Source organism: Uranotaenia lowii, chromosome 2 (genome assembly GCF_029784155.1).
Source record: "Uranotaenia lowii strain MFRU-FL chromosome 2, ASM2978415v1, whole genome shotgun sequence".
Taxonomy (NCBI): Eukaryota; Metazoa; Arthropoda; class Insecta; order Diptera; family Culicidae; genus Uranotaenia; species Uranotaenia lowii.
In genome coordinates, this window is record NC_073692.1 from 245,391,616 (window position 1) to 245,417,813 (window position 26,198).

The 26,198-nt window shown below is 35.3% G+C and overlaps 3 protein-coding genes across 6 annotated transcripts in view; all 3 read right to left on the reverse strand.

Annotated features, from left to right (window-relative positions):
* Positions 1 to 2,432: 2,432 nt before the first annotated feature.
* LOC129744295 (PI-PLC X domain-containing protein 3) overlaps positions 2,433 to 26,198 on the reverse strand; it is a 35,790-nt gene continuing 12,024 nt past the window's right edge. Inside the window, exons 1-2 of one of the 2 annotated variants that reach the window (XM_055736753.1) lie at positions 6,487 to 6,809; positions 2,433 to 4,370 (exon numbers count right to left, since the gene is read on the reverse strand). In XM_055736753.1, coding sequence (XP_055592728.1) covers positions 3,638 to 4,370; positions 6,487 to 6,740 — 987 coding nt within the window. In that variant the 5' untranslated portion in view covers positions 6,741 to 6,809 and the 3' untranslated portion in view covers positions 2,433 to 3,637. Of the gene's footprint in view, positions 4,371 to 6,486; positions 6,810 to 26,198 lie in introns of those variants that run through there. The other variant, XM_055736752.1, reaches the window with a different exon arrangement.
* Positions 6,749 to 12,384, reverse strand: LOC129744293 (thyroid receptor-interacting protein 11). Its single transcript, XM_055736748.1, has 2 exons — positions 8,559 to 12,384; positions 6,749 to 8,273 (listed from the first exon to the last, which is right to left on the reverse strand). The coding sequence occupies exons 1-2, from the start codon at positions 9,061 to 9,063 to the stop codon at positions 6,946 to 6,948; spliced, it is 1,833 nt and encodes a 610-aa protein (XP_055592723.1). The 5' UTR covers positions 9,064 to 12,384; the 3' UTR covers positions 6,749 to 6,945.
* LOC129744294 (uncharacterized) lies at positions 15,918 to 22,562 on the reverse strand. 3 transcript variants are annotated; one of them, XM_055736751.1, is made up of 3 exons: positions 21,966 to 22,562; positions 16,289 to 21,903; positions 15,918 to 16,233 (listed from the first exon to the last, which is right to left on the reverse strand). In XM_055736751.1, exon 2 carries the CDS (start codon positions 20,024 to 20,026, stop codon positions 18,491 to 18,493), a length of 1,536 nt encoding a protein of 511 aa, XP_055592726.1. In that variant the 5' UTR covers positions 20,027 to 21,903; positions 21,966 to 22,562; the 3' UTR covers positions 15,918 to 16,233; positions 16,289 to 18,490. The 3 variants fall into 3 exon arrangements, with proteins under 3 accessions (XP_055592726.1, XP_055592725.1, XP_055592724.1); XM_055736750.1 differs by having other exon boundaries at positions 16,289 to 17,482; positions 17,582 to 22,562; XM_055736749.1 differs by having other exon boundaries at positions 16,289 to 22,562.

Consider the following 26,198-nt stretch of genomic DNA (forward strand, 5'->3'; position numbering starts at 1 on the left):
TGTTTTTTTTTTATCGCTTCGCTTCAATTTTTTTCCTGAGTGTCCGTTAATTGTTTCGAGCACGTGGTCCTCCGTTGAAAAAAGATGGCGACGTCGATCGGGGAGCACGACCAACCAAACACCGAATCGACCCGTAGCGTAGCTCTGCAACTGGGTCACGATAATCAAGCTTGTCCACACACTGACGGTAGAAAAATCCGGATTCCTGGGTGAACAGGGGGGCGATGATGATGGTTATTGCCGTAGATGGTGATGGCAAATACTTGTGGTAGCAAACCAAATGGCGATGGCAATTTTTTCCCAATTTGTTGTAGCGCGCGAGTCTCGGCAATTGACGACCGAGCGGGATGAGCAGGAAAATCACTCCGGGCTAACAAAAATGCACTTTCGCAAATAACCGACAAATAATAACTCCGACTTGGTAAAAAACCAAACTTCGTCACAGCGGTGAGGAAACGCATCCGAACTGATCGAACGATTGGAACAGAATGAATTCAATTTTTGTTGCATAAAAAATCTAAAGACAACAAAATGTCAGAATTAGAATAAAATTTGTAATGATATTTTTTCAAAAACTCTACCACCGCTCAAACAGTTTTTACTAGCAATCTAATGAAAAGTAGGTTTTTCCGATCACTTTTTTTTTAAGTTTTTGTGACCATTTCATTAAATTTTTTTAAAAAAAATATTTCTTGGCTTCATGATGTAGACATTAACTTCAGCTTTCATATGCATAAAGCAAATATTTTTTGGACGTGTAATAGATATATGAACTACAGCACTTTTCCTGAGGCATGTTTTTTCGGATTTTTTTATCTTTCATGCTGAATAACGAGAAAACTATAAGCTAAAGCTATATATAATGTTCTAAACATAATTTACTGACATTACAAGGTTTCTAGTGATATAAGTTTCATTGTAATCGGTTAGATAGAAAAAGAGCTATGACGATTTTAGCTTGGAGTGTCAAATTGACACTCCTAGTGCTGATTAGGGTAATGAAATCGAATGTGGATGAGGGTTAAGGAATTTGAATATATCGATAAGAACTTAAATTTTAAGCTGTATAGAATGCTATACAGCCCTCTAGCAGGGCTGAGTAAACTTCCTCGAAGCGAAATCTCAGGAATGGTTAAAGGTAGGTACATGAAATTTTGTGACTTTTCCTACAAGAAGAGCTCTACAATTTCTCATTTTTAAATTTTTGAATAGGGTTACCAGAGTCAATGTTTCAAATACAGAAGCGTCGTTGACTGCTTCGATTTTTTGGCACTGAATGTAGTAAAGCATGGCTCAGTAAAAATGGTAGATTTTCGCAACATTGGGTTAAACTTCCTATCGCTTTGTACGAAATATTTACTTATAAATTGAGAGATTAAAATCAGCAGTTCACCACTGTGCAGGCCGGTTATCCAACAGAGATCACTGACCAAGATATTCTCGGCCACTTGACGGCTGTGCGCCTCACTATTAGCTGACGGCTGCGTCATTATTGGGGGAGATATTCGTGCCTCACACAACCAAGGGATTCAAATCGAGAGAGAATACTTTGCATTTGGAATGGTAATGATCAAAATTGCACAACTGCTTCACAAATTGCAACAATTAGTACATTTTCGTTCTCTCTGAGCACTGGTTTCTCTCATTTCAACTCAAACCTTCTCATTTATTCTAACAAATTGCCACAAATTGTGATGCACAATTTGTGTGATTATTGACGTATTTTCTCCCTTCATCTCAGTACCTCGCACACAACTACAAATATATATTTTGCATTAAATTTTCATTAAAAAGATAGCCTTTATTTTAAACCATTCGGTTGATGTAAAATACAAACAAATTGGATATATAGTGGAAAAAGTTTTCATTCATTTTTTAAATGAAGAATTAATCACAGTGAATTAATTTTAAGAAATTATTTTATACATCGGTGAAATTTTATATTTTTTGAGAAAGAATATTATAGACGGATAGAAGATTAGAATAAGGTGAAAGATGTTGAAAATGAGCGGGAAGGGTAATTTTAATTTGAACAACTTTTCATAACATTTCATCTTTTTGTTCCTCACGGGTCTACTAATTTGCAGTGGTAGATACAGTTAGAATTGTAGCTACCACCACACAATAGTAGGCCTAGCGTGGTTCGCCCCACAAGAGGAAAACTTGCAGAGCGACCGAACAAAAAAGACTGTCTCGATCGAGTTGTATGCAAGCCTTCTAAGCAACGTTTTGTAAATTGCATAAAGTTTAAACTTCAATGGGACTAACACTGAATCGCATTCTTCTGTCCAATACTCGACGTTTGAGATCGATTGGCAGACCATATACCCCTTTTCATGTAGTAAATATTAAACCATATCTTACTGATCTGCCCCATAGAACGGCATACAATATAAGACTTGATTTCGGATGCTTTAGAGGAAAAAAAAATGAATTCACTACAGAATTACCTGTTTTATTGAAACGCTGGATTCATAATACATTCATTCAACATCGAGTTTCAGCACAAAAATGTTTTGTACGGTTACAAATTTGTTGGTTCAAATATTTTCTACGTTTTCTGTAATGATTTCCGAGAATCAGGAAATTCTAAATACGTGCAAAAACTCCAATAACTGCAATCTACTGGTCGTGTAATTGATTTAAAAAAATACTTGGTAAGGATTACATATCTTACGTATCAACATGTTAAAATCTTAATATCACGTTAAAACAGTACGATAAAATATGTGCTTTTTGTTCACTCTTAACTATAGTTATTCAATTAGTTCCCGTTTTTTTGCATTCATAGATACTTTAACCGGACGGGATATAGTAAGATTAGCATTGGAGATTTTTTTTGAATCTTTCACTACTTATAGTAACCGAAGTTTATGAGCGAAACTGGAAATTCAGTCGTCGTGAAATATTATCAGCTATCTATATCTTGTTGAGCATTAACATCATAGATTCCCCAGTCAATTAAAGATACTTATACGTGAATACTTCTAAAGAATATTATTATCAGAGAATGGTAAACAATTACTATGGAAACTAGTCACCTGAACTATTTCTTTGTTATTTATGTAGAGTTGTATTCGAAAGGAAACGTCTTTCATGTATCGCAAGGTAAATCACAAAGAAATAAACAAAATGCGTAACCTTCACCTTTCACACAATATGTTCGTTTTAAGTTTGTATACCTAGATATAGATGTGCGATGAAATCCAGAGGAACTAAAATATGCTTCTTTTGCCTCAAAACTTTCTAATCTTAAAGGTAAATGAATCCTATTTGAGGTTTGATTGTTTCTTTAATTCAAAATATTGTGCTTGACTTACAGTAACATGAAACTGGTGATTGTGAAGAAACTGTTCTATGGAAAATACACTGTTTATATAAGAATAGAGTTCAGTTTTCGTCAGTAGATTATGTAGTTGAATTTGGAAAAGCCATTATTCCACTGTAATATTACAATAAAATACCATCACAGAAACACACACGATTTATGTATAAGTGGTTAATTTTGATTATATAGTAGAAAAGTGAGCCTAGCTATAATCAGTTCAGTTGTTGCATAATATTGCACAAACCTGTCTTTCAAGTATGCATTAGCGTTTTTAACGATTGTCCCTGGAGAATTAGTCTACTTAAAATATTAGACACTTTTTTTGGATGGTGAGTTTTGTGTGCTACTGTTTTGATCGAGAATTTTTTTATTGAGGCTCACTACAGTTTTACAAAAGTTGTTATCTTGAATATCGATAAAGTCTGCCAGAAAAACATTGCATTTTGGTTTATCATCGGCTCCAAACGGACCTGGAACTTGAGCTTTCACCCAATCGAGTAACTTTCTTTCCACTTCCTTGGCACAAGTAGCACGCAACGAGGACATGAATCTTGGTACGATAAATCGAACGCTCGGGGTAAGAACGCACTGTGAGACATAACCTGTATCTGGCTTACGTTGGGTTAGAGATTCGTCGAGATACTGGCGTAATTGTTTTACATTCACTTCGTTAGGCCAAGGCGTTGGCCAATCCTGGCTGAGCCAAAAGCGTTCATTGACGCATGCATCGCTACGATACACAATGAGGATCTGTTTTCCGTTTGCTGTAGCAGACTCAAGGGTACAATCTTTGAGCTGGCTGGTATTGCGAGAGTAGATTTTTTGATCAAAAATACGATTCAGCTCTGCCGATAGAACGCAATGATCCGTTGGATTGAAGAGATAAAAATGCTGACAGTCCAACACAACGAATTCACGGGGATGGGTTCGCAGAAAGTTCTTAAGCTGTTCCAACGGTTCATTGATTTCTTCACAGAAAAGTCCGTGTACGAAGTAAAACTTATTTTCCGGCCTTTTCATGCAAATTCGTAAGTCGAAGTAGCTGAGGGAATAATACAGAGCGTTACTCGTGATTTCTCTAATCGGCGTTAAAGTTGGATCAACTGTTTTGAAGTGGTAGAATCGAACAGGGTTGGTTCTACCACTTCAAAATAGTCTATCCGTGCTTGAACAAAAGGTTAGTATGTGATGAAAAATGCTTTTCAAAAATCTCTACTCGCTCATTTTCAACACCGGACATTTTCTTCTAATCTATCTATGATTCATCAAACCTTAAAAAGTTTATACTTCACCTATAAGGCCGTAAAAATATGATTAACAAACAAAAAAAATCACGGTGATGTTCCATCTGCAATTAATATGTATAAATCATTTTAATCAACGGGAAACCTCATTAGATATATGCCTTTAAGTGAAAAAATGACTTTCTGAAGATTCAGCTCATTTGGTTGAAGCACGAGCTAGCGCAATCTGCTTCTTTGTATGGAGGTTTTCATGAAATGCATTGAAATTCTTCACACTTTCACTCAAAATGTTTCCGTTGTACTATACAGCTCAGAATTTCAGAATGTTACATATAGTTCAAACAATGAGGAAAAAATTTGTAGAAGATTGTTATGCAGTACGAGTTGACTATGGTATAATATTACCAATTGAATATTTAAATGTTTTGCATTTTGTTGATGTATCGTTCAAAAATTACTTTGATTCTGGGAAAAATAAAAAAAAAAATCCTTTGTTTCTAATCTGTTTTCCTTTATTTCAAAGAATTTTTCATCCTTGAAATTAAAACCAATTCTTTGATTCAAAATATTTTTTTAAGTTCAAAGAATGAATCCTTCGTTTCAAAATTTTTTCTGAATCAATATCATTTTTTTTGGTTCAAACACCAAGATTTCTCTGATTGTATATCCAAAATCCAATTTTTTCAATTGAATCATTCAAGTAGGCACAATCATTGAGGCACAAGTAAATGAAATTTAAGGTATATTTACCGTTCTGGTTCGATTTTTACATTAACAAGGTAAGTTTTACCCCGAGAGGTTGAAGAACATTTTCCGGTTTTATATTTTTACCTCGGTGAATTTTACCTTTTTATTCTGCTCTATTCAGATAAACTTCACCTTGTAGTGAGGTTAAAAATTAACTTTTTGGATTTCATGAGCATTCACCTTATTATATTTTCTTTTCTTTGTAGATTTTCGCAAGACTTAAACAAAACTTTTTCTTATCAAGCACGACAGAGTTCAAATCGTGGGTGCTAAGCTGCCTTCCAATCGACAAGTCTTGCAAATTTTGTTTTACAATCTGAAGAAAGTAATCCTCAGTCTTAGAAAAGGTACAGCTTCGTTGGCTAAGGCAAGGTTGCCGAATAAAAATTCTGTGTTTTTGACAAAAAAAAATCAATTAACGTGTTACTCAAGGGGACGACTGTATTTTTATTTATGTTATTTTTTTTCTTTTTTTACGGCGAATTAGTCCAAGCTGTTTTATGACACGAATTTTATTACATTCTCGACGTTTCGGTGTCGTATGATCTTCAGGGATTAAATAGTCGTGGTGTCTTGATTTTGAAAAAGCGTACTGTTTTAGATTTCGTTACTAGAACAGTTTCACAAATATCAAGAAAACATTTAGCCGTAACTTTTAGGCGGCAGAACTCTCAATGACTATTTAATCCCTGAAGATGGTGTCATACGACACCGAAACTTCGGGAACGTAATAAAATTCGTGTCATAAAAAAAGCTTGGACTGATGTGCCGTAAAAAAAATTAACAAAATCCATTTACATTACCTTGTTTTCACATTTTCATGAGTTAGAGTCAGAAATAGAAAGTCGAGAGTGACATAAAAAAAATCAAGTAAATGAACGGTTCAATTGAAGCTTGTAATGAATATTCACGGAAATCAATTTGAAGCGATTTTTTTTGTCCGGTTAGTTCCAGTTAGAATTGCTAATGTTTGGATTTTACAGGATATGTCTTTTTTTAAGGGCTGACTGATTACATAATGGTTGAGTTTCCTTGATTTTTGAAAAGTATCCAGGTAATAATTAACACATCTTCTATTCGTTCCCAATAGCTTGTTCCTTTCCCAAAAAGGCGAGATATAGGAACTTATGAAATAGAAAATCAATCAAGAAAAACTAAACTACTTACCGCACTCCATTTTTCAGCTGCTCGGTTATGTCATAACGTTGTGTAACTGCCCAGCGCCTCACAACGCAAGGAATAAACTTATTCAACGTTCCAACGATTGGATCTGCATCAGGTGCGATTTCAGCGTTATCTTTGATGCCATAAGACATCGTATCATGTGATCCTGGAATCGCAAGATTGATGATAGGGACAGCCTTCAGCTCTGACGGGAGCTTACTCATCCAGTTCTCTAGATCATCCACGAAGTTGTTCATTTTTAAACTCAACAACACTATTTGGTCCCAAAGTCCTATTCGCAAAATATTCCCGCCTGCGGGATAGACCTAATAAAAATAAATTAAGAATATTAGGTTCATCTAGAATTGTCATTTTACTAAAACTTTATTAACTTTAATAAAAAATTAACGGATTGTTATCATTTGCTTTATTCAGAATAAGAAAAACAACAAAAGAAATCAGTTAAGCCCTCGAGATCCTTTCATTCTGCAAATACGTCAGCTGGTTCCGAAGGGATTTGATTTGCATTTGTGCATCTTCAAAGCTTGCGGACAAGACACCGATTTGGCGATGCATCTCTCGTAATGCTTCTTCCCGGTTTTGAATCGTTACTGCAGCTGCTGCACGACATTGCGCCAACTCCAATTCCACAACACGCAATCGCTCTTGTGCGGCGTTTTTATCCTCTTGAATACGGTTGTTTGTTCGGCAGATGATTTTTGCTGCTTCAGATCGCACTTCTTCCATTTCTTGCTGCATACTCGATACTTGTTCTTGGAGTTTTTGTTTCGCTTTCTTTTCTTCCTCTAGCATGTCTGTAGTTTGTTCCATTTCTGTTTTCATTAAACGGTAAGCTTGTTCCAATTCAGAGTTTTGCGAAACATGTGCGTTATGCAGTTTACTTTCTAAGCATCTGATTTCTTTGGCGGATTTTTTCAATTCTGCCAGCAATTTTTCATTCGAATCCTTGAGATTTTTAACTTTTGTTTCTTCGGCCTCCAACAAACCAGGGAATGGAAGAAGCTTTCGTAATTTGTCCTGAAATTTGGCTTTTATCCTTTGCACCTCGATGTTGATTTGCTCCTCAATCCGATTATTTGTTATATCCATCTTGTTCATCTTAAGTTTTTGCTCTTCAACTGTTTGTTGTGCATCCAAGAATTTTTTGCGATATTCATCAAGCTGTTCACCTTGTTCTTTAATTAGTATCTTGAATTCATCATGTTCGTCCAGAAGCTCCGAGCACCTTTTCTTGAGTAAATCTAACTCAACCTGTTCAGGAGAATCGGCTTTACAAGAACATGATTTCGCCAAGCGATCGGTTAGTTTTTTACATTCCTCGGATTTGTTCGCGAATTCTTTCATCAACTCGTTATATTGATCATCATTATTTTTGGGACATGATTTCTTTGGAGTAGAACATTCATGGTTCCCACTGAAATTCGAAGTCCGATGGAGACCAGAACAGTCAATAAAATCAGGCGATGTTCCTGCAATGTTGGTTCCCAGCTCTGATCTTATGACATTCAAAGCGGCTCCCATTTGATGGAGGTTTTGTTCAAGAGCATCAGTGTTTTCTTTATAGAACCGTAAACGATTCAACATATCCGCTTCGCAAAATTTGGTATTTTTTGGAGTTTTGTCCAGAATAGCATTGTTGTCTCGTTTTACTTTCATCACATCTGCCGTAAGTCCATCGAGACGGTTTTGCAAAATTTCAATTACTCGGTCTCGATTCATCAGTTCTTTTTGGAATTGTTTAGTAACATCATCATACTTCATGGTGTCATCTGCAGAATTGTAAAATTTTTTGCGTTGCTATCAATTTGGTTTAGAAAATATAGATAAACGTACGGTATTGCCGTGTGGTCAATTGATTCTATACAGTACCCACTATGAAATGAAATGTTTGATTTTCTATTTCTTTTGTTACGTTGGTTCAATTCGATTCATAAAGTATGGACGAAAAGCACAATTATACTACGGCGTCATCGTGAAGTTAGGACTGCATTTTACGAAATGAAACCATACGGCAATGTGAATTAACTGATTAAAGACTAGACATAAAAAGTCACCTATGTCTCCATGACCCTGCGAACTCAATGAGGATAGCGTTGAATCAAATGAAAAGCGTGGATCTTGCATTGCAACGCCACCCAGCATCCACGGACTTCGAACCACATCGTCCATTGGGTCGGTGCACAAACGGATCGGTTCCCAGGATTGTTCCTTCTTCTGTTCTTCGATGAGGGTTCTCATCAAGCTATTCAGCAAATCATTTTCCTTGGCTAAACGACTTTTGAGAAAAGCCAATTCTTCCTGATCAGAAATCGATTTCGGCGAAGCAGCACCAAGAACACGGATCTTTTTTTTGAGGTCAGCGATAAAGTTGTTCTGTTTGTTTAGTTGTTGGCGCATTTTCAAAATTCTTCGAGTTCCCATAGGCTTGGAGGTAGCACCTTGGGTTGTTGTTCCGAATGCGCTTGCATCAGTATGTTCCGGTATGGAATTTATAAGATTTTCAATGAAATCGAACACATTGTCCTGGGCCGAGGAAGAGCAGGGAATTTGGGAATCCATTTTATCAAAATTTTGTGGTTTAAACTTCTTAATTAAAGGTAAGAATGAAAATTAATGACACTGACGAAATGTTTGTCCATGGCATGCTTTTCTTCAATTCCATGATGCAATATTTTTAAAATAAGTAAAAAACTAAAAAACTAAAAATTCTAAAAAATTATTTAAATTATCAAAATTGTTAAATTTGTGCGAGTAGTGATGTATGTATGTTTAAATTTTCGTGAGCTAAGAGCAATTCAAACAAGTAAAAACTTCAAAGATCATACTTTCAACACTTGGTTTATCTTTGAATAAACGCACTTTTTAAGTTTATGTCATTCCCAGTCATTGAACAACTTACATGGACCATGTTCTGATTAACGGTTTTTAACACTAAATCATTTTTCTAACTTTAAATGATGATTACGCCTAATCTAATATTTTTTCGCCAATTTAACGACAGGACTATTTTTATTTTTAAAATGCAAGTAATTTTGCATTTTTAGAAATTTTCTAAGTGTTGTGGTTTTCGAATAACGCATGTGGTATACCTATTCATACTGCGAGCGGTCAAATGATGGCTTACACTGTATTCGCTGAAACTCTCTTGTTTCTCAACCGATGTCTACAAAATCTATAGTTTTGAAAAGCTGATAATGTGACTCAAATATGTTTCTCCGACAATTTTCAGTTACAATCAATAACATAAAACTCATCCAAAGACCAAAATAATTTTTATGAAAAAACATGCTTCAGAAAAAAGCCTGAAAATCAGTTATTAAGGGCCCGTACAAAATTTTGCTTAGTGCCTGAGAAAGCTAAAGATAGAAAAAAGCTGTTCCTGTTACAGTAGACAAATTTTAAAACGTGAATTGGAAAGTTGACATAATTTGTCACATTTTGGCATCTTTAGATTTTTAAAATACGAAATACATAATTTATGACGACTTTTCAAAAGTAGCTGTTTTTCGAACTTTTTATCAGTTTGGATTTTCTGAGACAACTCCTACACCTAAGCTCAGCTTTGCACTGGATTTTGAGTATGTTAACGTAAGGTTTAGGCAATAAAATTATATTCAAAAGAAAGCAAATTTCATATCAATTTTAGTGATGTAACTGCATTGGCGGTGCAATGCTTGACAAAAATATGATAAATAAAACAGTGAAGTAGTTTCTGAATTTTTTAAAAGACAGCACAAATTCTTGCTTGGCAGACGGGCGCAGTGGGTGGTAATATGTCAAAGGTATTTTGCACACGAAGACGGATAAAAGAGAACAAAAAAAAAACAAACAAGCATTAGCGCAAATTTTCTGGTTTTACTTTCAGAAATATATTTATTATATTTTTGTCGATCATCGCACCGCCATCTAATGCAAATACATCACTAGAACCAGTATGAAATTTGCTTTCTTTTGCATATAGTTTTATTGCCTAAACCTTACGTTAACATACTCAAAATCCAGTGCAAAGCTTATTCAGGTGAAGGAATTGTCTCAGAAAATCCCGATTGATAAAAAGTTTGAAAAACAGCTAGCTTTGAAAAGTCGTCATAAATTATGTATTTCGTATTTTAAAAATCTAAAGACGTCAAAATGTGACAAATTACGTCAACTTTACAATTCACTTTTTAAAATTTTTCTACTGTAACAGTAACAGCATTGCCGGTTAATTGATGAAAAGCACGAATTTTACAAATTTTTTGTGTATATTCCCTTTTAAGTATATCCCCTGTACAACATTTAGCTTCTTATTTCAACTTTCTCAGGCACTAAACGAATTTTTTTTCGAGCCCTTAATAACTGATCTACAGCTTTTTTCCTGAAGCATGTTTTTTCATAAAAAAAAAATTCTTGAACTTCAAATAATTTTCAAATTATTGATTTTAGCTGAAAATTGTCTAAGAAACATATTTGAGTCACGTTATAAGCTTTTCAAAACTATACCTAGATTTTGTAGATATCGATTGAGAAATTTGACCGCTCGCGTTATGAATAGGTATATACAAAGTGTCGGTATGATTAGAGTTGATTATGTTCTATGATTTATTAAAAATAAAACGGGCTCAAAACTCTCGAAGGAAGGAATGGAAGGATAATGATTCTTTACAGTCAGTCAAAGCAATCTCCGAGAAGATTCAGCGTGAAAACCGGTAGGAGAGGCTTTGAAGTTTGAACCTATAGTATGTACATTTACACAGCTTATGGAGGAGATATTCAAATTCTCCAACCGCTTGTACTTGGACACCATTGCTACACAGAGTACACAGCATTATTGAGTTTTTAAAGTTCTGCTAAAACTTAAACATAACATATATTTTCTAGTTTTATCAAAGTTAAACACCTCCGAAATTTTTCAAAATTTTCCAAATTTAAAGTATTGTAAATTTAATCTTCTCTTTAAATAAAAAAAAATAATCGAATAATTTTCCAATGATTTTTATTCAGAGGATTTGTCTGGTCCAAAACTAAACCGGAAGTTTTGAAAATCTTCTGCAGAGTTTGTATTAAGGTACTCCTGGGAAAGTGCAAACGGATTTCACCATAGTACCTTACCAACGGTACTTTAGTGAAAAATTTCAAAGTCTGCACTTGCCCCCATAAATGCAATACTGTTTCCTAACTATTCACAGATGCGTCAGCGTATCGGTCCTAAAATAAATTAAATGCATGTTCTGGTATGTTTTATTAACTTTCATTGATAAATTTGTAGAATTTTGTGCAGATTTTTTAGGTGAATTTCAGAGACCTGTTTCTTTAATAGTAAATATTATTCATAAAGAATCAATTCCATCATGAAAATCCTGTGGATGATTTTATTAAATCAATTTTTTGCGTAAAACCAAACTAAGAAAATAAACTCAAATTCTATTTTATATTTGTGGTTTTAGCTGAATTGTGTTTATAAACAAATTTTGATTAAGAAATTTGAAATCTGTAAATTGCATTGACAAGAAAATTTTTAAGTTCATGTTCTCTTGAATTCCTCAACAATTTTATGTTGATTGAAAAACTCATTTACAAGCTAAATCCTTTTCTGAATTTTGATTCTGCATTCTGATCCTGAATTCGTAACCTGAGTTCAAAAATTGTGCTTTGAATTTGTTTCCAAATTTTCATACGATTCCTGAACTGTACAAACAAAAAACGAATTTTGAATTTTCATTCCAGATCAGAATTTTATGAGCCAATTTTAAGAGCCTTCATTCAGGAACGTAATATTTAAACTCTGAAATTCTGGTATAATCTCAATTTATCATATCAACTATTTATTTTTAATCTGTATTGTGAATCTGAATTAAAATGTGAAGTTCAAATGATAAATCTGACTCTGAGTTTTTAATTTTGTTTCGCCATTTAGAAGCTATGTTTAAGAACTTATAATTTGAATTTAAAACAAAATTCTTGTTTCCTTCATATTCGGATAAATATAATCAAAATATTGAAAATGCATATGATTTGCGAAAAATATGATTCAAATTTGCTATAAAATGCAAAACCAAGTTTGAGTTAGGATTTTAAAGCAGCTTTTCATTTCGAATAATCATTAGAAATAAGGAACTTTCCTTATTGCTTATGATTATTCGAAATGAAAATCATGAATTCTCAACTGTATACAGAATCAGAAATACAAAAAATAGAGATACAATTTTGGTTATGGGAAAATGGAACCAGAACCTCAAAAATGGGTTATATTTAAAATTTGGTAAATTTTTTCATTTAAAATTATATATATATATATACAAATATATATCTATTATATAAAATTCTCTTGTAACGGTGTTTGTAGTACTACTCCTCCGAAATGACCCAAAACATTCAAATGAAATTATTTTAAGAATATTCTGTAGGCATGCGAATCGGTTTATATCGAATAAAAATAGCAAAAAGTCGCATCAATTATCCATATTAATTAATTTTGTAATAATTTGAATGAAATAAAAGTCATGACATCCATTTTTTTCGAGATTTTCTTTACTTTGGGCGCCGGGCGGGCGGTTTGTTTTTCGTCTCCATGGTCGAAGCGTCGCGAGCCAACGTCGTGAGAGGATAGTAACCATGACATGGCATTCTGATTAGTGGGAACATTTGGGCGCCTATTTCTCAACCAAGCATACTATTAATGCACGTGGTGGCGATATGAAGCCTAGATGTATTTTTTGGTTCTTGATTCCTAGCTTATTTGTACAGCACATATGAATAAATGAAACCTAGATGTGACCCAGATTGATATTTTTCTGATCAAATCAAAACCATTTAAACGATTTTGAACATTGAAACTATTTTGATTTCATGTTAATTGAATCAGCAGTGGTTGTCTGAAAAACATGAATTTAATACTGATGCATATGAAAAAATGGTATGACTCTTTGCGGACGTTTGAAAAAAAAAAAGAAAGTGGGAAGATTTGCGTACGATTGTATAATCCAATACGCCTAGAAACATTTTTCGAACATGTACAAATGTGCGTTACTGTAGATGAATCAAGCGCCTTTAAATTTACAGAACAACAACAAAATCCGTTGAAAATGAACAGACACATGAACTGAACAAGAGTCTGTCCTTTAAAATGGATTAAATAGGATTGATTTTTATTTAAAGGCCGGATGCAAAGAATTTTTAGATTTTTTGCAACCATATGTGAAAGATATCAATAAAATAAGAGGAATTTTTAGTTAAAAGATTTTGAAGGTACACTAGAGCGAGTGCAAACGTTCAACATTTACAAAAAATGTATACATCATTTCTTCATTTATAAATGGTTGGGCCCAAATAAACAATCTGACTAAAAAATCTCAACGTTTTCTAAAATCATTCATCGAAAAACTGTTTACAAGTTCACTGTTTGTTTACACATAATTGAAGTACGTACTGAACATAAACGTGAGTTTTTGTTTAACATATTTTGGCTACATAGAAGAGACTTTAGATCCGCGTTTTTGTTGAAAAAATTTTTTTTTTGATTGATATTCCAGAAGCATATTTTTGTTTATAGCAGAAGCAGATTTTTTTTTGATAACCATTGGATAACCAACATACATAGGCAGATATTTCTTTTTGAAAGAATATGAAAGTTGAACTGTGATGGTATCCGTTTGCACTTGCCCCGATGTTTCTGTATTGAAAATTACAATTTATAATAAAAAAGAAGAATGAGGCTTGGCAAGTTTGATGGTTACGTTGAGTGCTGAAAAAAAAAACTATTTTACGACGGAAAGCTGATACCTGATACCATTTGGCAATATTCAAAGCATCAGAATCCCTGAAAGGGTAATGAAAAGTATTCATGTTAGAAAAGTATTCATGTAAGATTGATTGGAGGTTTTTTTTTTTATTAATTTACATAATTTACAGCCGTAGAATTGAGTTAAAATTCTAAGGTTTGATTCCGATAGAATTAAGCAGGACAATTCGAGTAAACGGAAAGGAAGGATATGTAAAAAAAACTAGACATGTTTACGAAAGCGAGACGATTAACAACTCAAGATTCATGCTTTTTTAAAGTCAAACAGCGAAGAAAAAATTGAAAATGGACGACAAGTTTAACATGCAGGGCTGGTAGCGGTTTGACAATGAATTAGTAGGGACTTTAGTGACCAAAATTTGAAAAAAAGTGACCAAAAAGTGACTTTGAGGACCGAAAAAAGTGACCAAATAGTGACTATGTAGAACGAAAAAATAACTTTGAAGTACAAAAAATGTGACCAGTCAGGCCCGTGCGATGGACCCTTCCGGGGGGGTTTTCAAAATTCAAATTTAGATAAAATTAATAACAATACCAAAAATAAACAATTGAAAAGGAAAGGGTTTTCTTACACCATTTGTCACTCATGTTCAACACAAAAACTAAAAAAATGACTGATAAACAAAATTTTGGAAACATATTACAATGAATGTTTCAAATTTTCGATAAGTCAAGAAAGTAAGAAATAAATAAGTTTCAAAAGAATTTCTTAGCAAATTTAAAATTAAAAAATATCTGAATTCTAAAATAAATGTCAAGTCTTGTACAAAACTTAGCATGAATAGATGTTAGGAAAATGATAATAATTGTTAATTTTTATTCATTTAAATTGGGAATTCTTTTCCTCATTTTTAACTGGAAGTTTAGTGAGGAATTCCGCTGTAATTTTTTAATTTGAACAAAAAATATTTAATCACGATCTAAAATGTAAATTATCGATTACTGAATAGAAATGAATTTTGAACAGAATTTATTCAATGTTTGATGTTTTAATTTAATTTTATAAAAAGAAGAATATATTTATAATTATTTTAAAAGTGCCAGTTATAGAAGCCAGACATGAAACCTTTAATAAAGTAAAATCCTCCATGTTCAACTACACTGACAAAGAAATGTTAGAAAATGAGTAATTATGTGAATGATAAAAACTGATAAAAAATTAAAAATAATGAGTTCAAAACTTTTGTTATTAACACTGCGTATTAAAATTTATTTTGAAAGTTGCTACTTAGAATAATTTTTCAAACTTTTTAGATTAATTTCAAAATCATGATCGATCCAAAAATATGATTTCATATAAAAAATATTAATAAAAAGTTTATAAAGTTTCAATCGCAGGTTTTTAAGCTTTGAATTACAAGCTCTGAGTGTTTTGTCTCTTTCGATTAAAATATTGGGTCCTGAAAGAACAGAAGGTTGAAATTGTGTTTTTTTTTATTTAAAATTTGGAGTTAAAGGCTTATGGTTTAAGAACACGAACATTTAGAATTTAAAAATGTGATAGCGATGTGCCACGGTCGAGAGTCTACGTTAGAATGCTCGAGACGGCTCACCCACGATGTATGCTTGCTTGCCGTGATCGTTCACTGCGTGGGTGTTAGTATGTGTATTAGTTGAAAGTAGTACTTACAGTATGCTGCGGATTTCGTACATCACCACATCTCCCTTTCCTTGAAATAAATAAAACATTATTATTTTGAACAGATTTTTCTTTTGTTATACTTTAATTTTAAATTTCAATATCAATGATTATTTTTCTTTAACAATGAAAAGATATTTGATTGATCACTCTTTGTCATTTTTAAGAACGGCTTGATAAGCCCTAAGTCGTGTAGATCTTCTCGGCTGTAAAGATGATAGTTCTGTGGTTGTTTCGGTGTTCGCTGTTGATTCCGTAAACTCATCTGAAATTCTTTTCAAGTGAGATACGTTCCTGTTGAATGTTTTACCTAAAGAAACCAAATTTATAATTACTGTTGTTCAACTTTTAAAGTGACCGATTACCTGTTTCAATGGATTTGATTCGACATTCTGAACCGTTTCGTTCTTCAACTATAAATTTCTCGGGTAAGAAATTCGTTGAGAGTTTATTCCCCGGAAGTAGGTTGCGCATGAGCACTGTATCGCCAGCTTTAATGTAATTCTCCTTTGCGTTACGTTTTTGGTCTTCTGTTTCCTTTCCTTTTCTCTTGAGGATTGCATCACGATCAGAATAATCAGTCGATACGGGCGTTGTTTCAAGATCTCCTGCGTCCGGTAATTTAAATCGGAGTTTCCTATTTTGGAGCAGTTCACTCGGTGCTTTCCCAGTGGTCGAGTGTGGGGTGTTGTTATACATTTCGAGATAATTGGCAATTTCTGATTTCCAGTTCCCGTTTATAGCGTTTGCAATTTTTAAGCGTTTTAACAGTGTACGATTCTGCCTTTCCACCTCCCCATTGGCTTGCGGCCAATACGGTGTGATATGATTCAAATGAATCCCTTTTATTTTACAAAAATCATCCATTTCAGAAGACACAAATTGCTTAGCGTTATCCAGAGTGATTGTGATGGGATTTCCCCAAACGCCAAAAATTTTGGATAACCTTTTGACAGTCTCTTTAGCCGTTATCATGTTCATAACCTCTAGTTCCACATATCGACTGAAATAGTCAATAACTACCAAAATATACTCTCCTGTTGGCATCGGACCCAGAAAATCAATTGCAATGTCCACCCATGGTTTAGAAGGTAGACATCTACGTTGCATGGGTTCGGGTGGATCTGATGTCTAAACCAATCGACACCCTTCGCACTTTTCACATATACGTACTGCTTCTTGATCCATATTAGGCCACCAACAGCGGTCCCTCAGTCGACGTTTCATAGCAGACTGACCAGGATGGCCTTCGTGAGCCAATACTAACATCCTTGCTCTTAGTTCAAACGGGATGACCAGCTTAGAACCCCGCATAATCAAGCCGTTAATGTATGAAAACTCATCTCGAAATGCAGAATATGGTTTAAGATTTTCCGCTTTCCATTCGTTTGCCATTAATGCGTTTTGTATAGCATTCATCTCCAAATCCTTAGAAGTAGCTGTTTTTATCTCATTTATATCTATCGCAGCTGCTTCTTGGATAGCTCTTATTGCTATTTCCGTACCATCATCAAAATTTGTAATTTCAAATTTTTCATTCAGGGTGGATAAACTTTCTGCTGCAATACGGAAAATATATGTATCAGAATCATCACTCCACGATAGGTCTTGTATGTGGGAGGCCATCCTTGACAAAGGATCGGCAATGTTCGATTTACCTCTTCTGTACACAACGTTGAATCTAAATGCCTGTAATCTTAGGACCCATCTTTCAATTCTTGCAGTAGGTCTGGAGTTTGTGGAGAACAAAACTTCAAGCGGCCGATGATCGGTTTCTAAGGTGAATGTTATTCCCAACAGATAAATTTTGAATCTTTCTACTGCCCATATGATGCCCAGTGCTTCTTGCTCAATGGGCGGATATCGTTGTTCTGCGGAAGTTAAGCTTTTAGATGCATAGCCTATGACACGTGGGCAGTCTCCTTTAAATTGAAGCAGTACTGCCCCAAGGCCCTTGCCTGAAGCATCGGTTATCAAAACTGTGCGATCCTTGGGATTATAATAGCCCAAATGTTTTATAGATCCAATCAAGCGTTTTAGTTCTTCAAATGATTTTTGATGTTCGGTGTTCCATTGAAACGGGATGTTTTTCTTAAGCAGTTGTCGGACAGGATGACTAACTTTAGCAAGATTGGGAATAAACTTTGCGACGTAGGTCACCAAACCTAGAAAACTACGAAGTTCTTCTTTCGTCTGTGGAGGCCTGCATTGTAGTATGGATTTCACTTTGGAATCAGCTGGTGCAACTCCATTACCAGAGAGCTTATGTCCCAAAAAGTCTATTTCGCATTGTTTGAACCGGCACTTGTTTACATTCAAAGCAATGCCTTTTTTGGTCAATGCAGCTAAAGTTGTTTTAACTGCGTCATCGTGCTCTATTTCAGTAGCTCCCCAGACAACTATGTCGTCTATGAATACAACTGTATTTTTGCATTCTGCTAGAATTGACTCCATTAGATTTTGGAAGAATTCAGGAGCGTAATTTATTCCAAATAATAATCTGGTATAGCGAAACAAGCCCCAGTTTGTGATGAACGTAGTAGTATATCGACTTTCTTCCGCCAGTTCTACTTGATGGAAAGCCTGACATCAAGTGTAGTGAAAAATTTTGCTCCATTTAATTTTGGTAAGATGTTGTCGAAAACTGGTAACGGATGATTCAACCGTTGTATAGCTTTGTTTGCTTTTCGCATATCTACACAAAGTCGTAAATCTCCATTGTCTTTGATAATTGGAACCAACGGTGACACCCATGGAGAAGGTTTATCAACACGCTCGATAATACCTACGCTCAAAAGCTCATCCAACTTTTCTTTCACTTTATGCAACATAGGAATAGGACAACGACGGAGTGGTTGTATAACTGCTGGTATAGAATCATCAATAGGAAGTGTCAGCTGAAAATCTTTGATTTTTGGAAAGGACTTGTTTACGTTGACTCGATTCACTTTATTGTTGACGCAGCTTGGCAGTCCAACTCTTAAAAGCCCCAAGTTTTGAGCTGTTACTTTGCCCAGTAAAGGCTGCTGACCTCCTTCGATGACGTAAAACGTTGTATCCGCTGTAATTATGTCGTTTCCATCGATTACATTTAGAGTAGCGTCAAACACTGTAAGCAGGTTCAACGGCACTCTTCCATAAGCCAAAAATCGTTTGGTACTATCTTTTCTTTCAGATTGGTAAGACACTCCTTTCATTTTCATAAACTCCCATGTTCGATCATCGATTAGATTGTGTGTTGAACCTGAATCAATTAACATTTCAATAGAAACACCTCCGATTTCACAAGTCACCATTTCATCTTTTTCATCATCAATCCTGTATACCGACAAGTGCACTTTTCTGTCTTCCTCCTCCTCGCTTTCCACTCGATGTACATACTTGGGTCGTTTGTCATAATTTTGGTTCCGTTGACTAGACCATTTTCGCTTATTTGAATCCCGGCCTTTAGCTATTCTTTCAATGTTCTGAGGACACATGTTAGCTAGATGATCGTAGTCATGGCATCGAAAGCACTGCTTCCCTACTGCAGGGCATCTCATACCGTCACGATGTCTGGCAAAACCACACATGGCACATTTAGCTGGTATGTACTCCATTTTAGATTTATTTTTATTGAGCGATGTTCTAGAGAAATCAACTCGATTGATTTGCGTTGCATTTGTTTGCTGACTCATTCGAGCTGCTTGGTACTTAATCGCTTGAAATGAGTTCACAATTCGTGTGGCATCATCCAACGACAGGTGTTGTTTCTCAAGCAGTTTCCGGCGCAGTTCTTCTGGAGCATTTTGGTTAAGTTTGTCTAAAATTGCAATCTGGCGACTTTCAACTTCCGTTTTTCCAAAATAACATTTTTCAGCCTGTTGTTTAATGCGAATCAAATATTTCTCAATAGGTTCGTCATCACCCTTTTTCAATGTCCAGAACTCAAATCTTTCATAGCTTTCGTGTTGTTTTGGGGCAAAATGGTCAGAAAGTGTTTGTTTAGCCTTCTCATATGGATCAGTTCCAGCTGAAACTTCTGAATCATCACCAGTGATTCCGTAATAGACAGATTGTAGTTCAGCTCCTCCAATGGCCTGTGTCGGCAAGCGCCAGCACATAACGACCGCTTGGAGCCGCCACTAGTTCCCTCTCATTGGAGAGAGAGAATCAGTTGAAAGAGAGAAAATTTTATCCGTTTTGTTATGATCTTGATTTTCGAATTTGATTTTACACGATAAACTTAGAACACTTTATAAATTGATTTTTTTTTGTTGCACGGTCAAGAAATGAAACCCAAAATTCAGTTTGAGGAAGGCAAAACATTAAAATCCAATTACGAAATATAAATTTTCACGCATTTTCATATCTGTTTAATTTTTTTAGGGAATTGATCGCCAGTTGCGGACTAGATGTCCAGTTGAGGCGATGATCGCCAGTTTAGGACTTTCAAGTCCAGTTCAGGCGTTGATCGCCAGTTGCGGACTAGAAGTCCAGTTGAGGCGATAGTCGCCAGTTTGGGACTTTCAAGTCCAGTTCAAGCGTTGATCGCCAGTTGCGGACTATAAGTCCAGTTGAGGCGATGGTCGCCAGTTTAGGACTTTCTAGTCCAGTTAACGATGTTGAGTGCCCAGTTAATGCAACACAGCAAAAAATTTCTAAAAGTATACGGAATCTAAAACACGAGTAGTCTAATTTTTTACAAGTGTAAATCGAAGACGATGTAATTTTCAACTCCTTTTGATGTAATTTTAGTCTTTTTTCAAAAAGTGAATAGAAATACATTGTTTTGCTATAATTTTACATTCCGTGATGTAAAAATCAAGCGGTCAATGAATTTTATATCACAAACAGTGTAAAATTGTATGTTTGATTTAAAATTAAATGGAAATATGCACTTGTGTGGCGCGCGTCGGATACAAAGTAAACAAGTAAGAAAATTATTCGAAAACGAATCGAAGGCGTAGCTCTAGCATTTCCAGAATCCTTCAAAAGCTGGTAGGTTCATAATAATGTCATATTGAAATAAGAATGCTGTTGAAATTAATCTCTCCATTGCAGCAAGATCAGTTTTTTCGCAGCGGCAGTGATTTTTCGGAGAAATTTTCGTCAGGCGGAGGTGACGCTGACCGAAAAATAATGGTGTTCTGGGACGAATCGAGGATCCTGGTGACGGCCATCTGTACAACATCACGGTGCTGGAAATCATCGGATGAAACTAAAATTCCAGGCTGACGCTGTGCGTGATGGTGTATATCTTTTTAGGTTATTTTTGGAAATATATGCGAAATTAAAATTTTAAAAGCAGCGTATTCATTCATAGACAACAGCAAAACCTGAATATTTAGCAAAGATTTCTAATATTTACGATAATAAATCTTAAAATTTACATCCCCGTATATTTTTACACGACGGCTTTCGTCGTCCGATTTCGTGCATTGTTTTCGATCTAAATTTACACGCCTCAAAAATTACATTCTTGAAAAAATTACATCGTGATAGAATTTTACATCAAAATCGATGTTCCGTTTTCGTGCATCGTTTTCGGTCTAAAATTACACGATTTTTTCTTGCTGTGAATGATCGCTAGTGGAATACTTATAAGTCCGATTTAAACTAGAATGATTAGTGTGGATTTTAGAAGAGTGATGTAGAGTTGTTTCCGAGTTTTTAATATACAATATATTAAAAAATTCCTGTAACGATTTCATTGTTTAACTTATGGCTAAATCTCATAGGTAAGTTACTTACGTTTACTAATTTTCTCTATTTATACTCCTGCTCTTCTAAATTCTGTATGCGGCTTAATAAGATGTTCCTAAATAGTGATTGCAAGATAATAATTTTGTTTGTTTACATTCTTTTAAGGTAACCTCACTTGTATGCTACCGACTGGTAACTATAGCAACGATCTTCTTAAAGCCGACGCCTTTGACGCCGTTTTGGTTCTGTTACTGCTGGACGCTGGTTGCGGTTAAATAACTTGCACAGTGGAAGCCTGATGTGAAATCATCATAAATATTCATTTGATATCAACTTTTAAACAATATGTAATCTTACTTTGATCGCGGATTGCTCGAAAGACGTAGTACTTATATCACAACGTTGTGCAATCGTTTCCACTTGCCTATTCGGAGTATTTTACAAATTATTTAGTAATTTAATTCTTTTGGTTTTTTCTCTTTTCAGATGCGGTTACCTTTCACGTGACGTGGTCTAACTAATCATCCAAGAATGGCCTTAAATTTGTATAAAAAAGTAACTGCTCAATAAATCTGGCGCTCTATCTTCACAAAATGCTTCTATCAGTAGTCGCTTATTCTTCTTTTAGAGAAATCTCTCCGAACTACTTCCTGACAACTTTAAAGGTTCTTTCGCACAGCCTTTGCTATCTGTTGTTAGCCATCTACACGGAAAAAATATCGAAATTTCATATGATGGAGGCGCGCCGTGACAATTAGTATCCTTTCCTTTAAGTATGATATTTTAGGGAATACTATTGCGGAACTTCGTATAACACGTAAAAATCATCAAAAGAACAGTTCTCAAACAGCAGACAATGTTATTGAAATCTCAATGATAATACAAATTATCTGAAATATTAAATTAAAGTTAAAGTAAAAGTAAAGAAATAATGAAATTAAAGTTTTCAATGGACATTTATTAGTAAAGCCCTCACGCGAAAGTCTGGTAAGCTTTACCGAAATAATCTTGTAGAAATGTGCTATTGAGTGTAACATAGGGTCTGAGTTGAGACTTGTGTAATTTAGATGAAAGCGAGAGCAAAGTAGTAAAGCTTAGATTGTCAAAATATATACGAAATGTTGTAAGCAAGAAAAATTATCAAAACAGGCTCAATCGCTAGAAAGTATTCATATCAGACCTAGGTTTGGAAAATGGAATTAATTCGGGATCAATACAAAAGACCTCATTTTGTGTCAAACGATCGAAATTAACAAGAGGTTTTTCAGGAACTGCTTCGGTGCCGTAAGTTTACTACTTTGCTTCTTCTTTTCAGCGCTCTTTTATCGTTTTGCGATTCACTATGACCTACAACCAATTACGGGTTCAGGAAGATTCAGTAGAGCTTCTTCCAGTGTTTGCCTGGGCCCTTAATAGAAGTCGATTGAAGTGTCCGGCCCGATTGTTTTTCACCAAATCACCAACCAAAATTATAAATAAAATGGAAAAAGGAAAAAGAAAAAGTTTTCGGAGCGACAGGCTGAAAAAAGGAAGCTTATAATCGCAGTTCTGAATGTGGTTTAGTTCTAGGAAACTCTTGATGGGAAATAGGATTGAGTTCTGGGTGCATGATGTATGTGGTGCCTTCTGGTAGTACCCGCGTATGAAATAATCTCAATTGAATCCTGCGGTAAGGAGGGATAAAATGAACGGTCATCATCTGACAAATGGTTCCGATTGCACCTATTTCGGGTCCTTAAACGCAATCCTTTCCGATGGTGGACTGGGATTACTGGCATCAGAATCGCACTGTTGAGTGGAAATTTGGTTTATTCCGGCGGGAGATTTATGTCAACAAATTCTCAGCTACGGAGATAGTTGTTCCGTCTGCCAGAGATCGATGCATGGGAATCCGAATGTGTGCCGAAAAGGATGGGTTTGCCCTTAAAAATTCGCCATAGAACTGGAGCGTTTCTGAAACTCTGCTTAGTAGTGGGGCCGCATTACGAATGTCACCGGTTGCCGAGGGTCAAACCGGGAAATTGCACTTTTGGGTTACAGAGATTGCCGAAATCTGCCATCTCGTTGTTCTCTTTCGAAGGGATGGGCTACGCAAGTATCCTTTTTTTTATTGTATTGAGGTTGAGGCTGGAGTGCAGCCGAATAAGTACCATGAAACTGATTGGCTGAGAAATAACTTGTTTACATTTGTGCACGGAAAACATATTCAAGCCAAATTTGTGGTTTTGAAAATCTCAATTATACACGGTTATCTTTTGGTTCCCAGATTGACTAGTAATCAAAACATAGTCTATGAAATGAACCTAAAATTGTGTTTTCTCGTTTCAACGATCCAATCTTAAGCGAGTTTGTTTTAGAAAACTGAAAACTTTTTGTACTTTCTTGCGTTGAATCAGCTCATACCAAACTCGTGTTGTATGTTTGCAATTGTTTGCTTAGGTCTAGATCGTAAGCTTTTAAAGAGAACAGTAAACAAAAAAAAAATGAAAAGAATAATAGGCGCAGATCAATGCTTTAGGAAGGTATATTTCCAACATGTAATCAATGTCTATCGCAGCTAGTACATTTCTTACGGTGGTGCAGGAATGATAGGATAAATTTAAGCCAGATGTTAACCAGTTTATTGAGAGGAAAAGGCTCTTAGCCTTAAAAATTGAAGTTTAAATAGTTTAGTTTTTTAGCTGGAGATTTAAAGTTCGGGGTAATTGAAACGAAAAAAAAAACAACACAGAGGGGAAAAAGTTGGTGCGAAACATCTGACAGACAGGCATTGGACTTTTTTTTTGGGTTGATCCATCAATTGACGTTTAATGACGTTAGCTGAATAACTTCTCCAGATCAAGATGATTAAAGGCTGAAGACAAGTGAATCAGTAAATTTTTGAGGCCTTCTTTCAGCCAGATTGCTGATTAAAAATTGATCCACAATATTTTTTCAGCGTTTATGCAGCACACGCTCTTTTTTTTAAACTCAAAATTAAGTATGACCGAGGTTCAAAACATAGTTCGATTCTATGAACTTAAAGTTAAGTACCCTTTTTTCCTCCTTGCTATGGATCAAAACGGAGTTCGAACTGCGAACTCAAAATTGATCCCTTTTTTTCCTTCGGCGAGGGATCAAAGCTGAGTTCGACCTTATGAACTAAAAATTGAACTCTCTTTGTTGGACTGAAAACACTTAGCGAGTTCAGTCCGAACCGGAACAACAACCAACGAACACGTCGCAAAATTTAGTCACTCCGGAACAGTTACCGGAAGACTATGAAGGAACTTCATAATGAAATGCATGTTCACCGTGTCAGCGTAGAATTCTGTCCGTCATTGTCATCATATGGTGAGCGGCTTGGAATGTCCGTAAACTTCCGGATGTTGTTTACTTCCCGTGGGAAGTAACATCCGGAAGTTTTCTTTGACCGGGAATGTCAAAACTTTCCACCGCTCTGTAATTGCAATGCAATGTACCGGAACAGCAACATCCGGGTACAACAAATTTTAATCATCCTTTAATTCCCTGAAAATCAGCTACCCTCGAAAAAAAAAGGATAAATCCGAGTTCGGCTGCCGAACTTAGTATTGAGTATGCCTATCAGAACTTAGTTTTGCTATTGCCCAGTCAAACTCAAAGTTGAGGGAAGCCACCGAAGTGCTGTTTTGAACCAAAACTACTTAATTTTGAGTTTAAAAAAAAGAGCGTGCAAAAAGTGTTTGTTGGGCTAGGTGCAGGTCTCATTTTCGATACACCATCCGTGTCCGTGTCCACCCGAACGTTGGCGTAGCTGCTGGATCCAGACGTCAGGATGGTTTCGCTCTCCGTGACTTGTCTCCATCAGGGAATATGTTGCTGAAATATAAAAAAACCTTTCTCATATGTGTTAAGATTAATATTTTTGTTAATGAAAATTACCTCTTGGAACATCGCTGGTGTCCGTTTTCCTGTTTGCAGCTCCCGATTGCCGTTCGTCGAACCGGAGAGGGTGCTTCTGGTACGGCGTCCGGGAGTTGTAGTGAGACAGTACGTAGTTTCACCGGCTGGATGCAGTCAAATGGCCCGGTGGCACTAATTTTTTGTTATTGTGTGGTAAAAATTAAACCAATTGGATAAAAATACACGCATCCATCTTCTAAATACACCGTACAATCGTCTTTTTTCTTTTTGAAATCAGAAATTGCATTCAAAAACGCTTTGAAATTTCATATATTTTTGATTTTTTTCAATTCAGTCGATCTATGAACAAGCCTAAATCACCCTGAACAAAACAACTCAGAATTTGCGAAAACCCCTACAATTCATTTCTGAGTTTTGACGCTCTAATTAAAATTTGAGTTTTCCTAGTTTTGGCGCATTTTGAATTGTTTTCCTTCAAATCTGAGCCAAGGAGAATTAGAGTGTAGTGTGTGAGGGTTAAAATTTTGGTTCATTACGTAAAAATTTACAATCGTGTAGAAAAGGAGAATAAAGCAAAACAAAAACGGATTGGAATCGAAAGGGTTGCCAAATGATAACCTTTAAATCATTTTGAAGTATGAAAAATGTGGATTCGTATTAATTATGTAGAACTGCCGATTTATCAATATTGGTTCCTGAAATTAG